General features: G+C 34.2%; 1 protein-coding gene across 8 annotated transcripts in view; it reads right to left on the bottom strand.

Moving 5' to 3' along the window:
- Positions 1–10451: 10451 nt before the first annotated feature.
- Positions 10452–26716, bottom strand: part of raskol (Ras GTPase-activating protein raskol) — a 287813-nt gene continuing 271548 nt past the window's right edge. For 5 of the 8 annotated variants that reach the window (XM_085947501.1, XM_085947505.1, XM_085947504.1 and 2 more), the window contains 10 exons: positions 22634–22842; positions 20367–20590; positions 20084–20196; positions 19792–19958; positions 18864–19010; positions 18616–18734; positions 16006–18439; positions 15595–15696; positions 12095–12231; positions 10458–11878 (listed from right to left, as the gene is read on the bottom strand). In XM_085947501.1, the coding sequence (XP_085803627.1) occupies positions 10714–11878; positions 12095–12231; positions 15595–15696; positions 16006–18439; positions 18616–18734; positions 18864–19010; positions 19792–19958; positions 20084–20196; positions 20367–20590; positions 22634–22842 (4817 nt within the window). In that variant the 3' untranslated portion in view covers positions 10458–10713. Of the gene's footprint in view, positions 11879–12094; positions 12232–15594; positions 15697–16005; positions 18440–18615; positions 18735–18863; positions 19011–19791; positions 19959–20083; positions 20197–20366; positions 20591–22633; positions 22843–26716 lie in introns of all 8 variants that reach the window. The other 3 variants (XM_085947503.1, XM_085947507.1, XM_085947508.1) reach the window with 2 other exon arrangements.

Here is a 26716-nt window from a genome sequence, read left to right as displayed (position 1 = left end):
TAATTTTTACGATAATTATCATAATTGCTTAAGAAATTTTACGATAATTATTACACTTATCGTAAAATTTAACGAGGTTGTCGCGCGACATGTTGCCAGTGTGGACCCTGCATTATATTTGGAGAAATAGTTGTTAGTCATCCGCCGACTCATTGGATCCTTGTTCAGGTTAACTAAAAAAATAACGTGTGATTTTTTCCAGTCACGGTATTCGAACGTACGGTTGCAAAGACTGTCACTATGCCTCTACTAGTACTACGTCAGCAACGACAACTATGCATAACATATTCTTATTATATCGACTACTAAATATGATTAAAATATAGAAGTGAAAAATCCAGTAAATATAATATACTGATTGATGTAAGTACGTGTGCAACTATTTATTACATTACTATCTACTATACCTACTACCTACTTACCTAAGTATGAGTTATTTGGCAATAGGTAGGTGCGATCCACGTACGTTGCCCTATCGATTTGGCATGGCCTCGGAGGCTCCGCTGCTTCCCGTCCGGGGTCAATGCCAGGGGCTGTCGACCTCGAGGGGGTGTGGGAGTCTAAAGGGTGTATATGCGGCAGTGGCTGTCTCCAAAAATACTCCAAATGTAATAGTGACATTAAATTAACTATAATTACAAGATAAAAAGAACTTTTTATATACCACGTTTTTAAATTTTCTGTTGAATCATATAAAGTTGACAATTCTATGTATTAATAAATACTTTTTTTGTACTTGATAAATATAGAATACTGAAATGTCATTTTGACATTTCATATTGTTTACCATAGTAACGCATGTATATATTAATAATTTAGTTGCTAGGACCCCCTTAGCAACCAATAATAGTGTTTTACTTTTTACGGATTTTTAATTAATTAACTCAACATAAATCCAATTCTGCTTAAAGATGGTTAAAAGTATTAAAAGAATGCATTGTCATCGTGTTATGATATATTCTAAAAGTTTCAAATGTCTAGCTAGTCGGGAAGTTAGTTAAATAACAATATTTGTATTGGATAAACAAGAAAAAATTTGTACTGGACAAACAAGAATACGAGCTAATAAAAACGTGGTAATGGTAATATAAATAATGGTATTTGATGGAATTTAAAATAATATTCTAAATGTATGCACTTTATAAAAGACAATTAAATGTAGCGTAGATATCAGGAAACACAAAATTAATGAGAACTGGCTTACCCTGTAGCTTTGGTAAAACCAAAAGACTCAAGGCGTGTCGATTGTCCCCAAACATTGAATGCGTGTTATGTTTACGTGACAATATTAACTAACTTAAGGAATGAATATTACCTAACACGTGTTTAAGTTTATCCCATATTTTTCAACACTCTAGAACTAGATCAACTATACCTTGTTATATCACAACAAGTAGGGTAAGTCTGTTACCAATAAGTTTGTGTTACTGTTAGTTGTTTTAGGATAGACAAAGTTAATTGACTTATTACTTAGACTTAGACACAGCATCTGAAAAATAACAGTGCACTCGTATGTGACCCTGCTCACAGACAACTAGCTTGAAACCATCCTCATACAAATGTCATTATTATTTCGTAACACCCTTGAGATACGGGTGCGTATTGCATACTCACATTCATGTATTAACAATATTGTTGACCAATTCTGCAAACTTGTTCAGTTACATATTGCTACGCATACCATATATACATACGCTTTTAAGTACCTACACTGTACGTTAATGTTACATAATATGTGATTGCAAAATAAATTAGAGGTAAATTGCAATAAGAATGTATATTTATTTATTTCAAATTCACGTTCTATAATCTATATTATATATAATTATTATTATGCTACGCACTGGTGAAGGTCGCGGCCTATACTAATCGGAACAGCTCCGTTACTCTCGACGATTCTCCGCCATTCACTATTATACCCGAAACTTTGGGGGTCATTAGTAGAGAGAAGCCCGCGGCAGCCTTCACCCGATCACTCCAGTGAGTCAGAATCCTTCCACGTCCATCTTCGTCCTTTCTTTTCTGGTGACTACTAACTTTTCCATGATTCTCCTGCCCGTAATATTAAAAAAAAGCGGAGTATGCGTGCAGCATATGACCAGAATGTGTAGGTTATTCATGATAAAGGTCCCGGGAAATTAGCTGTCAAGCGTGATATTTTTAACACGGCTGTCCATGGCCGCGTTAACCGCGACCTGTCAAATGTCAGAGGGTTACACAGTTAACATATTGTCTTTCTTGATTACAAATGTATCAAATCAGAACCTCAGATTAACCTTTTTTTAAATGGAGATTCCAATGGGATGCATTTGGAATCAAGTAAAACGTGTTAACACTGTTAGCTATGGTAACAATTATTGTAGATAACCGTATTGTTTATGGAATTGCTCTAAGTGGTATCTGTATCATTTTAGAGCAATAAAAATAACGGAACCGTGTTAACAACTAGTTAGAATGGATAAGTTTCTCCTGCAATTTGTCATAAATGGCTCACGTGGTGCAGTGCGTAAGGCGCTGGCCTTCCATCCCGGAGTTCTGGATTCGATTACCGGTGAGGTCAAAATATATTTACATAATCTAATACATAATATGTAAATTCCTCAAGCCTGGGAGTTTTACCACTATTATTGGGCTTCACGGCCTGTTGTGGTGTTTAATAAAGAAACAAAAACAAAAAATGAGCGCCTAATCTTCGTTACGTCATTGTATGCACCTGGACTCGTAGTTGGGTGTTAAATGTGCACCAAAACATCTAACTATAGTATCCTCCACCTAACCTTGTCATTTGGAATAGATTTTTTTGAATTAAAACGTGAGTAAACCGTAAAAGTAAAAGTGCTTGGAATCTACTAATACAATTATACGGCGTACGTGAGTAAACCAATCAAGTGCCTGGCTTTTACTAATACAATTATACGGTTGCGTATACACACAAATCCGTGTCACTGTGTACAATGGCAAGGTTACGTGGAGGATACTCTACCTTCGAATGAATACCATGAGCAGTTAGCACGTCACTGGCTCGCAGAGCTGAAATGGAAGGCGGGTGTGTAAAAATGCTCAGTGTGGGGGGGGGGGGGGGGGTTGAACTGTTGAAGTACGGAGAGTTTGGAGGGAGGTGGGTTGCAGTGCACAATTTTGGCGGTTTTTCTTGCGTAATACGGAGCGGTGGGTAGCTACACGTTTAAATAAAAATAGATTAGAAGCCACGTGTCAATTTTTGCTGGTGTAGGCGCAATCAAAATATTGTGAAATTTTATAAATTACACTAGTTACCTACCTACTTATATAAATTTAATGATTTGTCATAAGCAGGTTTGACGGATTTATTTCGACCTATAAAAGTATATATTATGATGATAATACATAGGTACTTGTTGAAAATGAACAGTCAGGTGTTGGATCGGTAGACAACCTTTCTATCAGTATGGCCAATGTATTATTTTTTTTTTAAATTAATTTATGAAGGCTGCACGCGATATAAGCGTCGTAGATGATAATAATATAATATACTCTCTTCCTAATCTCGCAGCGGAAAGGAAGTGAAAAATATTTTTTTATTATTTAGGCTATACTTCAGCTGAGGCAAGGTCTAAAAAGATCATGACTGGCGATGCGCGTATTGTGCAAATGACGCGAGCCGAACGAAATATAATTTGTCATAAAAATTCAACATGCGTCCTTTTAATGTTATGTTTATTATTATATTCGTAATAATAATAGTATATTCATTGACATGTTTTCTTTTTCAAGTAGGTAGGTATATGCGGAACGTTTTTTAGTCATCTTTACACGATTTAAGAATATATTCCTCCGACGCCATCGCAAAACAAATTGACGAGCTCACACCTCGACCGTCAGTCTCCGATTGCGAAATTTCGTTCCACCTACTGTTGAAAATTATTTGCCGTTTCACTTATGTATGCTCTTAATCGTTATACGCGCCGCGCACTAAGCTATGGTGAGGACAATAATATGACTTTACACTTAGCACGATGACAGGCTGCTTGGTTTGTTCTCTCATCTCCTCGTTACTCCTAAAGTCATACATCACCCAGTATCCGTCGCAAAGATCTGTTCTCGAAGCTCAGCGTACGGTTGCTCTGAGCCTTCGTAAGATGCCATAATTCGCCACCGTAAAGCAGCACCGTCATGATGCAAGCGTCGAATAGGCGTAATTTGGTTTTGACCGAGTACAATTATTGTAAGTCCCAGACACTCCGCATCGAGTTGAATGTTGCTCCAGCCATTTCCATTCTGATAGCGAGCTCTTTTTCCAAAATACCATCTCCCGTGATGTGTACCCACCTCTAGGTATTTGAAGCTGTCAACGCTCTCGATGTTTTGCACCTGTAAAATTGTACGCAATGATTAGTTTTAATATGCCCCCCCCCCCCCCCTTATTTGTCTATTACAAAATGTAGTCGCAACACAAAAAAGTAGGGAAACAATGGTACTTACTTACTTATTATAACAGAGAAAAAATCTACAGTTTGCTGAAAAAGGCACTTGAAATATTAGGAATTTTATTGTAGGTATGTACATAGGCAGCTGGGATACTCTCATCCAACTTTAAATGGCACGTAACGTTCGTTACACCACGATGTACGCCCACATAGCGAGTGTGGTGATATGGCTGGTGGCGGAAAGAAAAATCAGCTAAATCACCATAAGTTTATTGGCAAACATGTCTGGGATCTCTTGATATGATTCGTAATAGGTATATTATTATAATTATTATTGGCAGTTTCCTTACATTAAAATAGAGCTAATTTATTAATTTGACACTATGTTGGAACCATTTCAAAGTAACTTATTATAGTGGATGACAAAATACTTCCTTCCTCTTTCAAATTCGAGATATCCTACCTTACGTTAAAATCGCGAGAAAGAGACAAAAATCGCGAAGTATCTCCGTTTCATATTTTCTCAACTCGCCGAGAAGCGAGACTGTATACTATGTAAATCTGGCAACGCTGTACAGGTTCAATGACCGCGGCAGGAATATTGTGATTATGTTTTACAAACACACGCGCATCAAGTTTGCCAGGGCGGTGTTAGTGCAATATGCTTGTGTGCGCTATGATGTAAGAGTGTATGAGTGAAAAGAAAGCGATCGGAAGTATTTTTAAATTCAGTTGAATAACAAAAAAAATAGTTGAATAATTTATGATTATGGCAAAACTGTCTTGTCACTGATGATTTGAGTGAGGATTTACGCGAAATGTTATAATATTATTTCTTTTTCAGATTCTTCTTTTTATTTGATTCGATATTTTATTCTACTTTGCTGCCAAAAATATTGCAACATTATAAAATAGCACTAGGTAGCTGCCTGGTACTACCCCTCATGGGAGCAAATGTTGTGGGTTGTAGAATATTTGGCTATTTGGTTGTGAAAAATAAAAATATAAGCATAGTCACTAGTGGAATTGTATTTAAATTTTGTTTAGTGAAAAAAAAAATTATATTTATACCATACCTATACTTACCAAATATGTTTAAAAAAGTTTATACTTAGGTACCTATAAAGATGGAACTTAAAGTATGAAATTGAAGCAAAAACAGAACCGCTTGTCCACTGATTAATTTAGCTACAAATGATTTCGCATTGCAAGTTCATTTGCAGAGGTTGCAGCGTACCGTTTATTGAGTTGCTCCGCTCAGGGACTTAACACTTGCTCCAGCTCCGCTCCGGATAAAAGGTATTATATGTATACAAATGTTACAAATTTAAAAAATAAGGTTTATTATTCGTCCTTTTCATTTTTAATTATTCTATTTAATAAACGACAACAAATCGTCTTTCCTTATCTGCCTTTGCTGTCAAAAAAGTGAGATTATTTATCACTCGGCAATGTTGCCGTATTTCAAATAATTCCAGTACTTATTGCAAGGTGTTAAAATACTATATAATATCTTCACTGGATTTTAGGACGAAAATTTAATAATAAAAAAAAAACATCCAGATCAGTGGACCGCTACAAATTTTCGGTGCTCCGGCTCTGCTCCTACTCCAGGTAAAACTCTATTGCTCCACTGGTCCGTGCTCCTGCTCCGAACTTCACTCCAATGCTCTGCATTTAGTAAGTAATCACAGTGAAAGTTTAAAAAAAGTGCACCATTACAGTGATTTATAAAATCAGAATGGCAACTGACCGATGTTCATATTTGTGAAGCTTACCAACTATTACAGAAATAATGTATAAAGCTCCTTCTACTTATAGTCCAAATATACCTATTTATGAAAAAATATTTGTAAATAAGTGATTCTACAATCATGCAATTTTGTGAGATGAGCAATTCTTAGATCAATGCATGGTAAAAAACAGAATGAAAATTTATCAAAGTAGTCCGAGAAAATACATTTCTTCTTTTAAAAATTCTAATGGACCCACGTTTTTCTGAATATCTTTAATACCATTTTATATTGTGCTTGCAGGTAGATCCGCGTATTCCGATGAACTCACATATTATGCTGCTGTAATACAGTTGAATTTGTTTGAAACAACTCTTCTCAATGTTGCTAGTAGCTCCAAGTGTTTGGCTCGATCAGCTGTATCCTACGCCACTGCTGGGAGAAAAAATCTTTTGAACCCTTTCCACCATAAGGCCGTACTTCAATGTGGGGCCTAATGAATTGACTCACTTTCAAGCCTGCTTCAAATTACTGAATTACAAATGGTATCATTATAGCTACTAAACATCAATTTACACGCGAGATAACTCTTCCATGCATCGAATAATGGGAAAACAATATTTCTAGTAAACGACAAAAGATTGGATTTATTAATATTGAAGCTCAGTTTGTTAAGCCTGCCTAAATTTAATACATTATCTATATTCTATATCAAGTTGAAGCTGACGACAATCGCCTTAAAATGTTTTAAATGTCTATGACTGATAGAGGCCATACAATACATATTGTTAACAATTCCTAAACTCTAGAATAACTTCAGAAAACGATCTGATAATCAAATCAGTTTGTCTATCATGATGTCATGATCGACTCTGCCAAATGCTTTTGTGCAGTCATTGTAGGAACAATCAACCTGATGGCTTGTATCTAGTGGTGACAACACATAATCAACAAATACGATCAAGTTAGTTATCGTTGATTGGCCTTCCTAAATTCATCTTCTATCTATATTCTATGACATCTTCTACGTTTCCGGAAAGATATCTGTCTCGATTGTAAGGTTATATAAGAAAGTTGACCTTTGATAAAGTCAATACACCCCTTTAAAAACAGTGTGTTTAATACATTCGTGGACATCTATAAACGTCGTATTTTGTGAGATGTGATATAACAGGACGTCCATTACGTCAATAGATTGTGGAACGGAATACAACACGACGTTTATAGAAGTCTTATTTTGGATTAACATAATAAATGTTCCCTGCTACTTGTGTCACGGTGCGAACAAATATTCATTAGATAGTATCGTATCTTAAGACTTCACTCATTTCTATATATTTAAAACGAGAATTTAAAAAATAAAAATTTTAATGTGTCATTTCACGAACATGTGTCCGCGAATGTGTTAATTTTTTAATGAACCTAAACCCATTGCACCCATCAATTGGAAGGATTATAGTACGAGTATGAATAAGTACGAATCCATCATAACAGACTAAGATGTCCAGTAAGAAGGAAATATAAATGATTTTAAAGATTTAATGTAGTCAAAGATACAAATCTCATAGATATATCTATCTATACCTACTTTAGTGGCAAAGAGTGCACACTTTGTTAGTCATACTTATTGTTGTCATTGAACTTAGAATACAAATTGCAGATGGTGTTGGTTAGTTTTTCAAATTCAATTAAACCCTGAATTGGTAATGTACATTGGCACGATATGGGTTAATAATTATGCAGGGTTTAATTGAATTTTAAAAACTAACCAACAAAATCTGCAATTTGTATTCTAAGTTTAATGAAAACAAAACATAAATGTGACTAACAAAGTGTGCACTATTTATGTTTTGATGGTATTTTTTTTTTTAACATTTTTCTAAAAATATATATTATGTGCATAATATATTCTTTTTTAGCACTATCTACAACTGGCCATGGAAGCTCAATGACAACAGTGTAGTAGGTACCTAGTAGAAGTGAACTGATCACATTTTGCTTGAAAGTCAACATGCTGGCCTTTTGTACTTTATATTTTCTTAACAATAAAAAAATATTAGGTACATAATTAGAATATTTAGTGATAAGATAAATAATACTTTCGTGCATTCATTTTTAGTTGTTTCTATAGCAACGGATTATTTTTTAGTTGTGAAACAATAAATATCAAGTCTTTGTTCTCATAAAAATAATGACATATTTTTTTGAAATGCTAGTTTCTAAATATTTTTTAATTTTGATCATTTTTCCTGTCATTCATCTGGTATATTTTTGTGAATGACAGTTGGCAACACTGAACCCCATTGTTAATCGAACCGAGACACTCTGGATGAGAAGCTAATGCCTTATGCACTGGAGTAGGAGGGCTCCTGACTTTAGTTATAAACCCTAATTTTTAATTGTAATGGATGGGTAATGGAAATAAAGGACATTTTATTTTTAAGTATGTTTTTTTATTAAAATTTTCTTCTAAATACAATAAAAACTTCCTACAAATAGGTATTATAGTTATTATGAACAATACAAATTTAAATAAAAAATGTACACTGGACAATCATTCTTTCATTTGCAGTGAAAAAAATGAAAAATAAACATAACTTAAAGAAATAAAAAACAAATAATACCTGGGTAAAAATTTGGTTTCGCTTATTTAAACAGTGGCATAATTTTGAATCAAGGATTCATTTAAATATAAAAAATAATTTACATAATGTTGTCATATTGTAAAATAACAATTTTATGTATTGGGAAAAACATAAAGAAATGTTGGCAATATCGCATGGTAAAAGAATAAATGAAACCAAACAGGAATACTGGAGGGTAAAAATAAAAATAAATTTATTTATCATAATTCAAACAACGTTGATCACCAGTATCATTTGACAAATGTGTTTTAGAATACTGAAAAAATAATCTTGAAAAAGTCAAATAATATATATTTTTTTCAATATAAAAACAAAAGAAAATAAATTCCTTAAACCTATTTGCGAAATAAATTGAATTGACTGAACTTTACTGCCCAAGTATAGAGGCATTGTCATTATTTTGTGTTTTCAAATAGTGAACAAAAAGAAAAACAGAAAAATATGTGCAAATGTATCGAATACAATAAATTTTAAATAAATTATAATTAAATCTTATGCCTAAAAATATAACCAATTCAATATACAATAATATAGTAATAATTATATGGTTTGAAAATATTTGTTTTTTACTCTTTGGTATAGAGATTATAATATTAAACATTACTTGGAAGTATCCATAAACTTGAAACATAAAATTAAACATAATCAATAAAATAATAAAAACATACATTCACATGTTATATTTTCAAAACAAAATGCTTTAAAAATTATTTAAGTTCTCTGTCATTACGATATTATGGGTAGACTTCAAATATCTAAATGCTTGTTGGCAGAAATTTATTTATTTTGATATAATATATTATAATATGTAATTAATTTAACTTATGAAAAGTAAAAAAAAATAACAAGGGATGTAACAATATTATCAAATTAAGTTGTCATGATAGGGAAAGATAATAATTGTGATAAATTCATTTTCTTATACACAAATTAAAATACTTGTGAAATATACAGCCTGAAACTTTTGTAATAAAGAGACTTATGTATTTATTTAAATTTGAATAATAAATAAAGTTACAATGTTTCTTATAATATATGTATAAAGATGTTATAATTTGATGTGATGATGAAATTATAAAAACACCTATGAAAGGATACTTAAAATTGTCACATCATGAAAAAATCATCAATTTTTATTTTTATTCCCTTGAATAATGTGAGTTTGATAATATTTGGAAGTTTGAAATCATTATGTTTATAAGAAATATTTCTTAATCAAGATTTGGCAAATCTACAAGACACTCACTTATCGGTAGGAAAAAGGATATTTTGTTGTAAAGGCAAACTGTAGGTACTATATTTTCTATTTAAAAAAATTCATTATACATAATAATATATATTATTATTTATTCGTTTAATAATTATTGCCTGAATTTCAAGAAGTAATTTAGACATCACTGTATTAACAATGTACAAATAACATTGTTGCAAGTACATAATAAACGCATAGTACCGAGATTAATAATCATCACTGGCGACATTTTGCTGTAATCCTTCAATATTTATTACATCGATCCTAGCAAACTATTTTGCATATTATTAGGTACCAATTTAGGTATAAACCTTGTATAACACAGCAAAATGACAACTGTTAAACATTTACAAACCTTTTCAAATTGACAATGTAATATTATTGGTACATTGTTTATTGTTAATTTTCCTGATTTGATTCTATGGCAAGAAGAAGATTATACGACACAAGCAGAAATATTTTTTTTGGCTAAACTCTAGTATCATCATACTAAAAAATTGCGCCAATTGTAATCTCACAACAAATACAACACTTTTCACACTACGTAATAGCCTTGAAAAATACACAGCAATAGTTCACATTAACCACACTGAGTCAGTCCCACTTTAAATCAACAACTCCGATCCATCATTAACCGAGGAGTCTTCACCGGCGAGACTCTCGGTTTTCTGACAATGCTAGGAGTTGCCGTAGTAGATAGCTGGCTGAGTGGAAACTAAAGCCTGATGTCCTTCAGCAGGTAGCAATGGTCTTTCCATCGGCACGAATTGAGATGCCGAAGAGTTATCCTGAACACCTTGTCTCGTGAGACTGCGATGAGACAGCATTGAATTTGGGTTTACCGCACTGCTGTCTCGGCTTGAATAGTGTCTCGAAGTTATCGGATCACTATTTCTTTGCGTTAACTCTTGCCCATTGTCATTTTGTCGAGTGTAGTGTTGTTGGTAGTTGTCCTGATCGTTATTATGCAGGCTCAGTATATTTTTGTCATGCTGAAACAACTGGTGTCGCGTGTCTGTAGCCAATTGCCGCAGTGGGGATTTGTTCTGTTCCAGATGTTGATTCGATGAAGATCTTTCGATTCCACTCGCACCCGTTCGTAATAGATGATGATGATGATGATCGCTCTTTTCGTGGTAAAATGGATGATGATTGACGGGAGATTTATCTCGAACATATAGCTGATGACCGGGATTAGAATTTCCCCGCGAATCATTTGTTTTATCCGAGTTGAAAACTTGCAATAACTGAGCATTGTTATTGTTTGTCATCAGTTTATCAGAAGTCTTTTCCGTGTTCGGTGACGGCAATCCGCTTTGGTACCGGGAATCCACACGATTATTGACTGAACCATACGTTCTGTCGGTAACATTAAATACTTGAAGGTTCTGCCCGTTGACTGAAGTTAATTTATCAGTAGAATTTTTAGTACTCGAATCATTATGAGTGACTTGGTACCTTGATTCAGTTCTGCCGTTACTGTTGGCTGAATCCAAGAAACTGTCTTGACTATTAAGGTATTCCTTATCATTCTGATAAAGGATGGGCTGTAAGTCGGATTGTAGGTTGTTCAAGAGTTGCTCACTTGTACTGATCAGATTAGCATTATTGTTAGCGGTTGAATTATGATGATACGATGAGGAGGAAGATGATTGTGAAGATGGGGTAGAATTAGACGGCAGAGAGGGTTGTAGATGATGCAGGGCAGATAGGAGTCTGGCGTTTGCCGCTCCTAATGCGGCGAGACGTTGTCCTTGGCGTTCGATGACTCGTTGTTTTCGATTGAGAGCAACTGCCATTGCGCGCTGTTCGCGACGGAGCTCGTCTTCCACTCCCAGCAATCTGGTAATTAAATATGCAGTTGAAAACTTTACAATTGTTTACATTCGATTTCTTACAAAGCCAATTATTAATACTTATCATGGTTTAACTTTTCATTGAAATATTGTTTTTTAAGATATTATAAATGTATAGATGTTAAATATTTAAGTAAACATGGCCACTTTTCAAAGGATGTTGACTACATAAAAACAACAAAACATGAAGATTTTATCTCACCTGGAGATGATCCCCTTCATTTTGGAATCAGCGATATCAGTTCCTCTGGCAGAAGGTTCTTCTGCCATATCAGCAGACTCCAATTTCTGACGCAGTTCGTCCACTGAACATTTCAGACGTTCAATCTCACGTTCGTACTGTAAACAATTTTGATGCGTAAGTATTTATTGGATGTATAATCAAAACCCCTAGGTCAAAATATGAATGAATGTCCTACACTAATTAATTGAGGAGTCTATTTTCAAAAACCAAGTTATTACAAAGGCCTGAACAAAAACGAACCATAAGTGCGAGAGAGAAAACATTCGGCATGCTTATATCTCCGCAATATGCATTAAGAGTAAGAGATAGAATTTCTATGGCTGAATTAAATATTTTTTGTAAACGTCACCGGTAAATATTGATTTGAATGATTACATTCATTTAAAAACTGCGAGCATGTGTTGCTGAAAGTTATTGTTTTTGTGTTAAATATAAAGTTAGTGGTTATTATTTTTAGTTAATTTAGTATAAAATATGGTTAACTATGTTGTGTTTAAATTTGGTAGCCATTCTGAGAATCAACATGAAGGTATAACGTTTCATAGTTCAGTTAACAATAATAAAATTAAGATTCCACTGTGCATTATATGCAAGAAACACAGCTTCATTTTGCCGAACAATAGCCACTCTCTTTATATTATTACTCTGAGGTTATTATTCAATATTTCATTTAGTTTTTGTGTTTCATGCATGGAGTGGTTGGTTTTAACATTATTTGTTTCTTTTTGTAATCCACCGTTTCATTTATTATTCAGTTACATATTACCTGAAGTATTTAGAGTTAAGGTGAATGTTTTTTACATAAGTGCTACATTGTTTTATGTCTTTAGATAATGGTTTCAGTGAAAAAAGCAGTCTAAATCGTTTTTCGTGGTTTAAAAAGTTAATAAGGCTGATTTCAGAACATAGTTTCGAGGTCGGAAAATTTATTGGGTATTAGGTATTACCCAAAATCACGTATATATATTATTACTCCCCACCCCTAGACCTCAAAGTAAAGAACAACAAACTAGCAATTAATTATTCACAGAATAAAGAAAGACTTCTTGAAGTGAAAAATTAGTAAAAGACAAAATGAGTAAAGCGCATACAAAATTAATAAAAAGGATTGAAGAAAAGAATTTCATTCAAAATATCTACACTGGTTTTGAAAAATTATACAGTATAACCCCCTATTTTACGTTTTTTAAGGGACTGAAAAAAATAAACCTAATTCGAGGGAAAATGTAAAAGGGGGGTTGAAAAAAAGAAAATTTAAGTTGTATGTTTCTTAAAAAATAACGTTTTATTAAAAAACCAACATTCAATATAAATTTTTGCGCCGAACTCAGGCCAATCACAGCGTCGTTCGCCGACCAATCACCGTGCGCCGTTCTAAAGACACGGAGTTTTCCCTCCAAACACCTTACGCCGTTCGAATGTCACGACCCAATCATTGTCAAGCGCGCGTAACTCGCATATTTTGAATATTTCCGACGTAAATCGCGGGAAAGAAAAACGTAAATGCGGGTATTAAATGTACTGAAAAACATCGGGACTGAAAAAATTACACGCAATTGCCGGGAAAACGTGAATTCCGGGCACGTAAAAACGAGGTTATACTGTATTTAATTTTTGATAAAGCAAAATCGATACATCTCGGGGCTTATTTAAATTAGGGCAACTGGATACTCTCTTCGGGGTTCCAAGTGATATATTTTGTTTTCAAGTTCACAGGTAGGTTGTTGCAAAAAGCAGCACCGTCTTTTTCACTTCCACATGCGGAAATATTAAAAACCTTATGATTATATTTTATTTTTAATACAATAATTATACGAGGGTGGGTCAATAAGTCCTTAGAAAAGCAGACAGGTGGCGCGACTAGTACTGTAAGCGGTTTGTTTTCATGCAGCGGCACTACCGATTCAGTATGCTGCGAAGTTTCAATCAGATTGGTCGGGTTGTTGTGTGTTTCTCGTACATTTAAAAAATAAATTTGCTTGTGGAAAATGGAAAAATGGAAAATGGAGAAAATTGAGTTTAGAGCTGTTATTAAACATTTTAATATAAATAATATTTAAATAAAAAATGAGTTGGATTTAGTTCACGGCATATCTGCTCCTTCACTTGCAACTATTTATAACTGGTTAAATGAATTTAAACGTGGTCGTACATCAACAAAGGATGAACCACGCTCAGGACGTCCTGTAGAGGTGACAACACCAGAAATGATCAATAAAATCCACGATATGGTGTTAAGTGACCGAAGATTAAAGTTGAGTGAGATAATTGAGGTTACAGGGATCTCAAAAGGTAGCGTCATTTCTATTTTACATGACAAATTGGGCATGAAAAAAATTTCTGCAAGATGGGCGCCGCGTTTGCTCACAGTCGACAATAAACGCAATAGGGTGGTGGCCTCTAAAGCCCTGTTGTCGCTCATGCAACGCAATCCGGATGAATTTTTTCGTCGCTTTGTGACTGTAGATGAAACATGGATACACCACTATACTCCTGAGACGAAAGAACAGTCAAAGCAGTGGATTGCGAAAGGCGAACCATGTCCAAAGAAGGCGAAAACCGTAAAATCAGCTGGTAAGGTTATGGCTACTGTATTTTGGGATGCACGTGGAATTGTTTTCGTTGACTATTTGGAAAAAGGAAAAACAATAACAGGGGATTATTATGCATCTTTATTGGACCAGCTAAAAAACAAAATTGAAGAAAAACGGCCTCATTTAAACAGGAAAAAAATCCTCTTCCATCAGGACAATGCCCGTGTTCACACATGTTTACGATCAATGGCTAAAATTGAAGAATTGAAGTTCGAATTGGTCGACCACCCACCGTATTCGCCAGATTTAGCCCAGTGACTTTTTCCTTTTCCCAAACTTAAAAAAATGGCTAAGTGGACAACGTTTTTTTTCAAATGAAGAAGTCATCGATCGGACAAATGCTTATTTTGAGGACCTTCCGAAAACTTATTTTTCTGACGGTTTAAAAAAAATTGAGAAACGTCTAACCAAGTGTATTGAGCTCCAAGGAGATTATGTTGAGAAATAAAAAAAAAATACAAAAATTAAAACTGTTTTAATGCTTTTTTCTAAGGAATTATTGATCCACCCTCGTAATACGCTTTCTTATATTTTTTTTTTGTGCTCATTTGGGGTAATTTACCCCTGTGGGTCTATTCTATTCAATTTATTTAACAAAACCAACGTATTGTAATTGTTACAATAAGTGCTAATAATACAAACCTACCCTAAGTTTGATAATATTTATCACTTTATCACTTTAGCGGTCGTATAGAATAACTAAGTAATAAGTAAGTATAGAATAGACCCGAGTTTATTTTTTTATGCATAAATGATTTTGCAACATGAATAAAAGCAAGCTCCCAGATCAACACCAAATCAGACAACACAAAATTCCGAACCATGGATTCGGATGGACACAAATAATTCAATATTTTCTTATACCATCCATGATCCGACCATAAATGTCACAATTTCCCCATCACTTAAGACATTGTTTTTCTCTTGAAGCCACCGGAGATCTCGTCTATTATACGGATGTAGATACTTAAAGGAAAGATAAGAATGTTAGTAATAATTTCTCAAAGAAATGGCTGAACATTGAATATTCTAATAATTGTGTATGCCGACGCATGACATACCTATGTAGGTATATGTACCATATTTCAACACTGTCATTTAATATTTTATTTCGCCTCAAACAAAAAGTATTTTAGTAAACTAGAACTATTTATAGTTGCATATTATAATATGTATTTTGCAATTAGCTAAGTTAGGTTAGTTAACACATAAATTATAAAAATTTGTTACTTGTTATTAACATTGGTTTAAAGTTATCTATGCAAAACAAACAACCTGATGAATAGTACGGTGATTCTTGGGTAGTCTTCTTCGCCCGGCCGTATGATAAGAACCGTCCTCTTGCTCACTGGAACTGTCAGCCTGGACTCCTTCGAGGCTCAGTCTCCTCACTGCCCTTTCAATACCTTCAACGTCTTCATCTCGCTTGGGGAAAATCACGTGACGCTGTGTTTGTTCAAGTCCAGTGCCCAAGATTTGGTTCACATCGTCATCTGTTCGCTTCACATACAGTCCGCCTGATCGTTCTGACGGATATCCATTGAGATCTTCATTCAATCTTGAGCTGGAAACGTTACTCTTTGAACAGCTGCGGCCGAGAGGATATCCGTTCTGACTCAATTCTTCGTTTGATCGAATGCTGTTTATGTTTGTTTTGGAATAGTTTCTTTCAATCGGATATCCATTCTCTGTTACCCGTAATACTCCAAAACCTTCGTTCAAATTATTATTGCTCGACTTGACGAAAGTTTTTTCAATTGGAGAATCACTGTTTCCTCTAGTTCCATAGCCTGTATCTAAGTTATTCTTGTTGTTTGCATCATACTTCTCGAGCATGCGAGGCAGATTTGAATTGCTGTAGTTATCAAGGTTATTTCTATCGAATATCGCTTTTTGGCTTCGCGACATTTGTAGGCGATACATTTCCTTGTTTGTCTCTTCGACGTTTGAATCTGGTCTGTTGTTTATAAATCGGACATCAATTCTTGAAGCCTCATTAGCAACAGCATGATTATTGTTGGTAGTCTGGTAAGGCTGCGATTCGGTCGAATTGAGTCCAAAATGTGTTAGATTATTCTGATTCGACATGTTTTGATTGTATGACAGCAAAGGGTTTGTTCGAGGTAATCTGGAATTAGCGCCTCGCCGTAACGGAGCGACAGGCTCGATCATAACATCGGCAGGCTTATTTTTAATGATGACTTCTACATTATTAGCTATAGAGAGAGTATTTCCCATTCCTGAGCATTCTGATCCGTTGCTGCGAGATTTGCTCAGTAATCGGCGTTGGGGCTGAGGTTCCATGTTGGATTTAGAGTGTCGCAGAGCTTCACGCTGTTCTTGAGTGAGATATGAAGCGCCTCCGGTGGTTTTCGTTTGTTTGCCATCGCGCACATTTCTTCGCGGATGTTTTGCATTACGATCGCGATAGTTTTTGAAGTTGCCCTCCGAATTAGTTTCTACATTATCCGTGGTATCGTCGTCCTCTTCGACAGACGAACTGGAAGTAGTCGAGACGCTTCTCTTCGGGAGTTGTCTAATGATGTGACTTCCATCGTCATCGCGCGCAGCCAGTGGGATCCGTTCGTCGACGTGGTACACAGGGTTTGTAAATGTCAAAGGAGCAGCTGTCGTAGGTCTGGGAGAATTGGCCCCCGTATCTCTGGTGAAATTCTGAATGCCAAACTTCTGACGTTCATATTCGAAACGCTGTTGTGAACTCTTTCCATAGTTATTTCTTCGATTATTTTCCAGGTTTGTTTGCCCTGGGCGTCTCGCATTATGTGCCGGGCTGCCGTCACAGAAATTGTTGACATTGTTATTGGGCTGTCCGCCGTACAGCTCGACGGGGCTTGAACTTTGGCTGTAAGTGGCGATGCTTTGATATCCTGAGCTGGCAACATTAGACAGAGCGCTAATTGAGACGTTGGAACCTCCGTTATTATGATGTCCATGTCCCGCTAAATGACCGCCGTTGACAATATTGATAACTCCGCCGGACTGGGGAACAATTTCTCTGGCGTTATTGTTACCGTGAATAATTCTCTGGTTGATAATGTTATTTTCCTCGCAATTGTTCTCAGCATCCTGATCATCGGCATATCGGAGCAGGTCGGAGAGTTCATCTAAATTCGTTGGCATGTTATTATTGTTGAACGGCTCAGTCAACGGAGTCCTGCTGTAAAGTTGATCAGTGTTATAATTTCCATTACTGCGATCTCCGTTTTCAATAAACACCGCTCGCGACGGTTGATTGTACACATCGCTCGTCATTCTGTTCGACCTCTGCGATAAACTACCGTTAGAACCAATATTCTTTGCAGCCAGACTCGGAGTCGAAGCATTCTTACCATCCAATCCGATTTGTACCACCTTCATATTAACGAAATGTTCTCGGTTGTTATATTGCGAGCTGTATCTATCACTGTTCTGTTGCGGATGCGCATTATTAGCCAACAAGGTGTTATAGGTATTGTTGTTGTTTCGAGGCAATGTGGCCGCCCTGATACCAAGGCTTGGGGACCTTTTGACGCCGGCATTGTGATGGCTCAAAATTGCTGCCGAAGGGTTGATGGAGGCGGGATTGCTGTGATTGGTTGACGTGGATGTTATCGAGTTGATCTGGAGAGCGGTGCTTCGGTGAAGTAGGGGAGAGCCGTGCGCCACGGCAGATTCATTTGAACCGGGACTGTATGTTGGGTCATTGAACCTGGAAAGTAAAACATCATAGTTTTATAATATGAACCATAAATCTTTCATTTGTGAAGAAATGACCCAAAGTAGGCGCTGCATAAAAAGTGATGTAAGAGTTTACCAATAATTCATTATTATTGCACAATTAAGCTGTAGCTATTATATTATAATATTTAGAGAGCTATTTCCCACCTGAAGATGTTATCATGCATAGCTGGTGAAGAATGAATGTCAAGATCAAGCTGAGACCCGGTAACTTGTTCGAGCTGTTCCGTCAGTCTTTGCAGTATACTCGGTAGTGGATCCAATTCCTGAAACATGTCATCATTTTATAATTACCTATCACTATTCAAATTTAGTAGGTATGTATTGGCATATTTGTATCCACATAATATTATGTATTGAGTATAGTAAACAGTAGTTTGTATTATGATATTCACCTTCAAAGCGGATGGTGGCAGTCGCGGCACACTATCGGCAAGCAACAAATGCAAGGCGGCAAGCTGTCGACCGAGATCCAAATATCCAGCTCCTGTCCCGGTTCCCCACTCCTCGTGGAGACAGCCTTCGCTGCCGGCTGGCACGGTCTGAAAGATCCAAAATTATGATTAACTAACTGGCTTATGATGTTAGGAGTTTACTTTGAGAACAAAAAAAATAAATTACTACAATGCAAATATAGTTAGGGTGGCCAGAAGTCTCGTATCTTTTAATATTTTGTTCCACTGTTTCAGTAAAGGTGATGGGACACTTAAAACATCCCGTATTTATGTGATAATTATTGGTAATAATTTGCATTCATAATAGTTATTATAGTGTCTCTTTTATAAATTAAAGTCTATTGTTGTAACTGTAATCGATAATTTCTACTGTTGTGGGGATTTTTAAATCTATTGATAATTTAAAAATAACAATCTTATGGTAAGACGAAAAATCTCAGCTGTAATTTAAATTTACAACATATTTCATTTCCTAAATTAAAATATTAAATTACATATACGGTAAGAAAAAATAGTTCCTACTGAAAATGTCCCTTATTCACATTCCCAAATCAGACCATCCTACATGTAGTAGGGTATGTATTGGAAAGATAACTTTATATTAATAACAGAAACATATTGATTGATTTATTTAGAAATTTAACTCATTGATATAAAACTTTCTGAATTATTTTTTTTCCGCTACTGAACTATTTTTCAATACATTTTGTTTAATTAAAACCTTTTCTATAAATGCCCTGGAGCGTCACAAAGAAATCATAAAGAGTAACTAGACAATTTTTTTGTTTTTGGAATCTAATTAAAAATGCTGTGTGAATCCAATATATCATAGTTATCGAAAAACTATATAAAAAATATAAGCACTAACCGATATCTGATTCAGGAATATCCTCATATTGGCTGCTTCTTCTTCTAGGAAGTCATTGAGGAATTCCATGAAAGCCTCTTTGCCCTGGAAGCGAGTGAAGTTGGCCAGGGTCTGAAGAGCTTTCGCCATCAGAGTCAGGTTGCGGCCAGCTCTCTCGTCAGGATATTCTGTAAGTAAATTGTAATATGATTCTTCACGAGATTGTCGTATAAATGAAGGTCGAGATGATGACGTATTTAAATGAACAATCAAAATTGATTATAGTGTTACACTGTTTTTTGTTTACACTTACCATGCGTAATGCCGAACAAGCTTGGAGAGAGAATAGCCGGACAAAGAAATCGTAGAAATACTGAAGCACTAACAAGGTGATCGGTTAATTCTTCACGGTCCATTGATTGTAATCTGAAAATTTTCAATTAGCAAATGATAATTTATTTGAATAACACATAATTCTTTAAATATGGGTATATGTATTTAATATTCGGATAGTGATGCAACCAATGACAATGGTGTCTTTGCATTTTAATAATTTAAATATTCATTACATTATGATAGTAAAATATTATACTAACTTTTCTCTGAAGGCCGCAAAGCATATCTTGAGGTCATGCGGGAAGTTGGGAGCGCTCTCTTTGACTGCGCGCCATGCCCGAGTGACGGCACCCCGCAGACGACTTCTTTGCCTCTTCAACCCGCCTCCGGCCCCCGCACCTCTTGCCGGGTCCACTTCCCACGCACCTACATTTGTTCCACTGCCACTGCCCATTGCTCCGTTTACTGATTCACACAGTGTTTCCTGTAATAAGGATAATAATGAAGTCTGCGGTGCCGGATGTAAAAGTTATAATATGTCATATTTTGACAAAAGTTCTTATGTCGTAAAAACTGTGGGGGTAATTTAATTTATCTTGGTTCAATTTAAATATTAGTATTTATTAAAACATTTAATAATACACAATATCAACAATTTAGTCTACTTATCAAATCAAAAAGAAATAAATAAAGAATATTAATGAAATTTTAAGTTACAAAATTTTGATAGTATATTAATTATTATTTAAGTGATTCCATTCCAACTGCTGCAAAATGGATTTAAGAACTTTAATCCCGGAACCGCTAAATTAATATTCAAACACTGACATGCAAAATATATGGGACTGCAGATGTATCATAACATTCCAAGAAATATTATTACAAATATACCATAAAACTTAACCTTTTCCACTCGAAATTTTTTTTATAGGTACATACCACCCACTCGAGACTTTTTCCCGCACAAAGCATAATTTCAATATAAAACATTTAATTGGTGAAAAAAATGTAAAAAAATTGTTTTTTTTTTTATTCTGTAAAATAAATTTATAATGAATATATCTACTGTACTTATTTTTAGTTTATTTATAATTCTTCATTGTGTGGTATTTCACAAAGCAATCTCCAATATGTAATCCTGGCTTATCACAGAATCGTAATGAAATAGCGGTATGTAGAGAACTGGCTATAAAGTGTAAATCGTCCATTATGACTGTAAATATGATACAAATGAATTGCCTTCAAATACACTTGTAATATAAGCGGCTGTCTCGTAAATTTCCTAAATTAGTTTCGGGCTCATAACAACTCATTCCCAGTGCGGTACACATTATCAAAAGATTTCTCAAAAAATAATAAATCGATACGTAATAATTTTCATTTGACTCATTAGAGTATTTCACATTATATAGGTTCCGAATCAGCATAATATACTAGTAAGTATTGTCATCAAAAACAGTATTCAAATATAAAACTGTAAACACTTCACTCTAGTCTGGGAACGTTCAATAAATAAAATTTATGTGACAAAAAAACATTGCTTGCAAGCGACGACCTACGAATAAAAAAAGAGAAGATTCTGATAAAAATACTATGTTGAAATTAGGCACGCAGTATTCTTTTGCCGACTTCTTTCTCAGTTAAATGTAATAACCTATTATTATTCATTCTAACTTGATTGAAATCGCATTATAAAAATTTATGAAAATATTACAAAAAATGACTTTAGAGGCGGTGCCGCCGCTACGGCGGCACTCGAGTAATACGGCAAACTTCTAATGCCGCCGATATGGCGGCACTCGAGTGTTAAGGGTTAAGATTAAATTGAATGAAATAATTTTCATTTGCAACACATAATGTTTCATGCCGTTTTATTATTTGCAACACTGGATATAATATCATTAACTGTTACATTTCGAATCTAAAATTGCCTTCTCCGTGTCTAATTTTATCAAAAAAAATAAAGTAACACTTTATCATTACATAGGTACATCTCTGGGGTTTTTCAAAATGATGTATTTTCAATAACAAAGGAATACTACTTATTCACAGTACCTATTACAAAACCTTAAGAGCATACTTCAGTGAAACGGCAAATAATTTTCAGCAATAGGTAGGACGAAATTTTGCATGCGTTGACAGTCGGAGAGCGATAGTCGACCTGTGACCACATCAATTTGTTTTGTGATGGCGTCGGAGGAATTAATTCTTAAATTGTGTAAAGATGACGAAAAAATGTTACGTATTTACTCGAAAAACAAAACATGTCAACGAATATATTATTATTATTACTTAAATAACAATAAACATAACATTAAATGGACGCATATTGAATTTTTATGACAAATTATGTTTTGTTCGTCACGTGTCGTTTGCACAATCTGCGTATTGCATAGTCACGATCGTTTTAGACTGTGCCTCAGCTGAAGTATAGCCTTAAATATGAAAAATCTCATTTTGTATTGATTGGGTTAACTTCATTTAAACAATGGTAGACAAGTTTAAAAAGTAATAAAACATTCATTACCTGCAGATAAGTTTCCCCGAGCATCTTCATGTAGGCTTCGGTGGCCTTAGTGGCCAAAGAGTTGGCCCTAAAGGCCAATGCCGCGTGTGGGGCTCGACGAACTTCCAGCGCGGCGGCTGACGCTAATAAACGAGCAGCCGCGCCCGCACCTCCCGCCCCTCGGACCGCACCCACCAGGGCACCTGCCACTTCTTCTTTGCTTTTTACACCTGAAAACACAATAAGTCAGTAAGTTCAACCATTCAACTATATTTCGCCATCAATAATATGGTCCCATCCCAATACTGCTGTGAAATCTTATTGAAGCGTCTAGTTACAAAAAGCGATAAAACCATATTTTGTCGAAATCGAGAAAAAAATATGTTCGTAATGTACGTGTAATTTTACACCATGTGTGAAAATTTTATGTTTCACAACCCTATATCGTCGCTTAAGAAACAACACCGCGGAAGTCAATTAATTAAAATTTTCAGGGGAAACAAAAAACGTCTCAAAAAATTGAAAATTGATACCTTTTAACTTATTTTTTTTTGTGTTTAGTTAAAAAAATGTTTCTTTTAACTAAACACAAAAAAAAAATTAAGTTAAAAAGGTATCAATTTTCAATTTGTTGAGACGTTTTTTGTTTCTCCTGATAATTTTTATTAAGGCGATGTCTTTAGCCTAAATAACACATATAATGTGACTTTTACGCCATCTATTTATATTTAAAGGCATCTACCATGAATTTCTAAAAATCTGTTACTAAAAACTTTGGTCAATTCCAACTAGATGGCAGTAAGTTACTATAATAAGTTGCAAGTATGATTAAATAAAATTGCCAGATGAAAAAAATCGCTAGACAAAAATTCATTTACATATTATAAGAATATAATATATTCTACTTACTATAATATTATTATATATATACTTATTCAAATAATTATTAATTTTTTTAAATAAGTACAATATTTTATTATATCGTATTGACATTTTTATGATAGTATAATAGTATATTACAATATATTGTAGGTATATAATTTGATCAAATTCAATTACACAAAAAACGTTGTTTATGGAATTACCTTCACTTATTATAATATAAAAAAGTTCCACTAGTTATTTTGTAATATGTGACAATCTAATTCACTGTGAATTGACACATATAATTTTAAATCGTCTGCCAAGAGTAAAAACTGGATTCCATTGATAACATTGACAATGTCACAAGATTTGATATAATACACGTGATATGATATAAGAAAATAAAATATAATCGCTAAGACACTTCGCTTTCTTCCATTTTTTTCAAAATTTAACCATTTTGGGTAGCGACGCGAAGAGCCCGATGATTTTTTTATAAAGAATGACTTGTCAAATACATTATATTGGTAAAATACCTTCACTGCAGCATTGACGCCACTAATCGAATATAAAATTTCCCAATCAATATTCTGAAATTCGTAATACATAATATGCAATAGGTCGCCCTTAAAGAAGTTCCACAAATTATTATTAATAAACTTCGATTCAGTACATTCACTGTCTCCATTTCCAACATTATGATGTTGAATACGACTATGAATATGAAATCAATTTATACTTGCCAACTTCTTTTTTCATTTTGAATAGAAATTTAGAATACAAAAGGCCAATATAGGGCCAAAGGAAATAATATTGAAACACATACGTAGATTACAAATACTTTTTATTATCACAAGTCTGGCAATTGTAGGAATATATTTTAGAAGAATTGCCAAAGAAACCAAAATAACCACTACATTATAGTAGGTATATAATATAATATTGTAGGTATATAATTTGATCAAATTCAATTACACAAAAAACGTTGTTTATGGAATTACTTCACTTATTATAATATAAAAAAGTTCCACTAGTTATTTTATAGCGAATTTACAATCTGCTCGTATACTCGCCCAGTGTCATCATCGAACAAGCTAACAAGCAGATTATAAACAATCTACCGAGAAAAGTTGACAGCCGGCAGAGCGCAGTAGAGCGATGGTAGCGACGTCCCGGTAAAAAAACGAACAACTCATTTTGACATTTACCGTTTTGACGTTTTAAAATGGAAACATTATTCGGCAAGCATTTTACTTTCATTTACATTCCATTTCATAGCGTTAAAGCCCGATAAAAGTAAACAACAATACAATATTATGATTTCAACTCGCTAGCTTGTATATATTATCTATACTTTTTTGCGTATATTATCTATTGTCTATGATCTGCAACTACGTTCTGTCAAAATAGTCGCTGGCTTGTGGCTTCTCAGCGAATGGAAAGTTTTGTGTGTCATCATCACAATCGCAGTAGCTGAATCACCCGCTTTTAAATTTGTCAACAAACACCTTGTAAAGTAGTTCAATGTCATTGACGCAGGACTTGGATTTTTTAACACTTGTAGTTTGCACTGAGTAGGTAGGTATTTCACTATCTAACAGAATAACCACTACCTACCTACATAATAAATAGTATATTATACTGCTGTACGATGGCAGGTTATCGAATATTGAAGGAACTGCTGCTTGACGCCACTTTTCATGTCACCGTCCATGGGAAAACGAAATGTAGATAGCACCGGATTTTTTTTATAAAAACTATCATACATAGTTAGATTTTCATCACGTAGCAGAACATCGCAGAGGCATCTGAAAATATTAAATAAAAAATTAGATCAATGTTTACTTGTTGTACCTATAATTGCATTACTACTGGTATGGAGATAAGATAGGTAGGTACCTACCTACCTCTTCTGTCACACTTACTTTTGATTATCAAAAAACAAAGCAGTTTATAGTCAGTAGTTTCGGTCAATAATATTATGCTCTCATTTTAAAAATAAATTATATTACATACCTAGGTACCTACTGAACATTCAACATAACGAATTGCTTTGTCATAAACATAACCTCAAACTGACGTAAAGTATTTATAATTTTACGAAAACGATGAGTCTTCGCCTAAAATAATATATATTGATGATAAATGCTTATGATGGTGATTGAAAATACAGTATATTTAACTCTTTTAAATAATTTTTGAATGTTTGTTTGACAATCAAAACTGCGTGACATAGGTAGTTTGTCATTGATGTATGATAATATTATTATACACTGAAAAGTTTACTTACTTGACAAAAATGTTACTGATGATCGATTCATTCCTGTTTTCAAACAATATAATAATAGCCAAATATGTAAAGAAGATGATAATTAATTGTTATAAACCCGATTTTCGATCGACAGCACGAATGCTACCATATGTAAAAATGCGAGATTTGTATATTTTTTGATTATTTTTATCATAAATAATGGTAAAAAACAGTTGTAATTTAAGCAAATACTAATTGCAAATAATTTGCAGTTACAAATTTTGAATATAGGCAGGTTCCTACGTATATTAAGTAAAATATATTTTAATTATTAAGTTATTTTTATTCATATGGCAATTTCGCCTCGAAGTTTTACCACAAACTGATTCTAGCCAAAATGAAGCAGAAAAATGTTATGTTGTCTTGTCTATGTGTGAGTTTCATTTTCAACGTCATGTTGTTGCATGTGTGTGTATTTTGTATATATGTATTGTTTCGAAATAGCTCCACGGTGGCAGCACCACCGGACAGCTAAACATCGGTTGAATTTGGACAATTATTATGATTTCGATTTCTATCGATTCGTTAATATACAAAAATACAAGATTAAATTTAAATAACTCCCGTAAAAATTAATAAATAGTATTTTTAATAGAAACGCTAAGCGTTTTTCGTCGTTAATTGAGTCTAAACCAAGATATTTCGATTTTAAAAACATGCTTTCTAACCTATAAATCGATGTTTTTTAAATTTGAAAAAAAAGATATAAGGGTATAATAAATTCCAATTTTCGTTTAGCGTTTCCCTAGGTAATAGATTTACGTACATTTTTATCGTAATTTTGATAATAAATCTTACGTCATTCATTCTTACCACCCGATAGAAATGTACCGAATTTGACACGTATTTTTGGTATATAGAACTCCACGATACTTCTTAATTTTTTATTTTATTTTTCTCATTATTTTTGAATATATATTTACCGATTA

Source organism: Rhyacophila brunnea, unplaced genomic scaffold (assembly GCF_057557595.1).
Source record: "Rhyacophila brunnea isolate RB1 unplaced genomic scaffold, BYU_Rbru_1.0 scaffold_2, whole genome shotgun sequence".
Classification (NCBI taxonomy): domain Eukaryota; kingdom Metazoa; phylum Arthropoda; class Insecta; order Trichoptera; family Rhyacophilidae; genus Rhyacophila; species Rhyacophila brunnea.
Note: the sequence above shows the minus strand (reverse complement) of the source record. Positions and strands in the feature narration are given on the sequence as shown.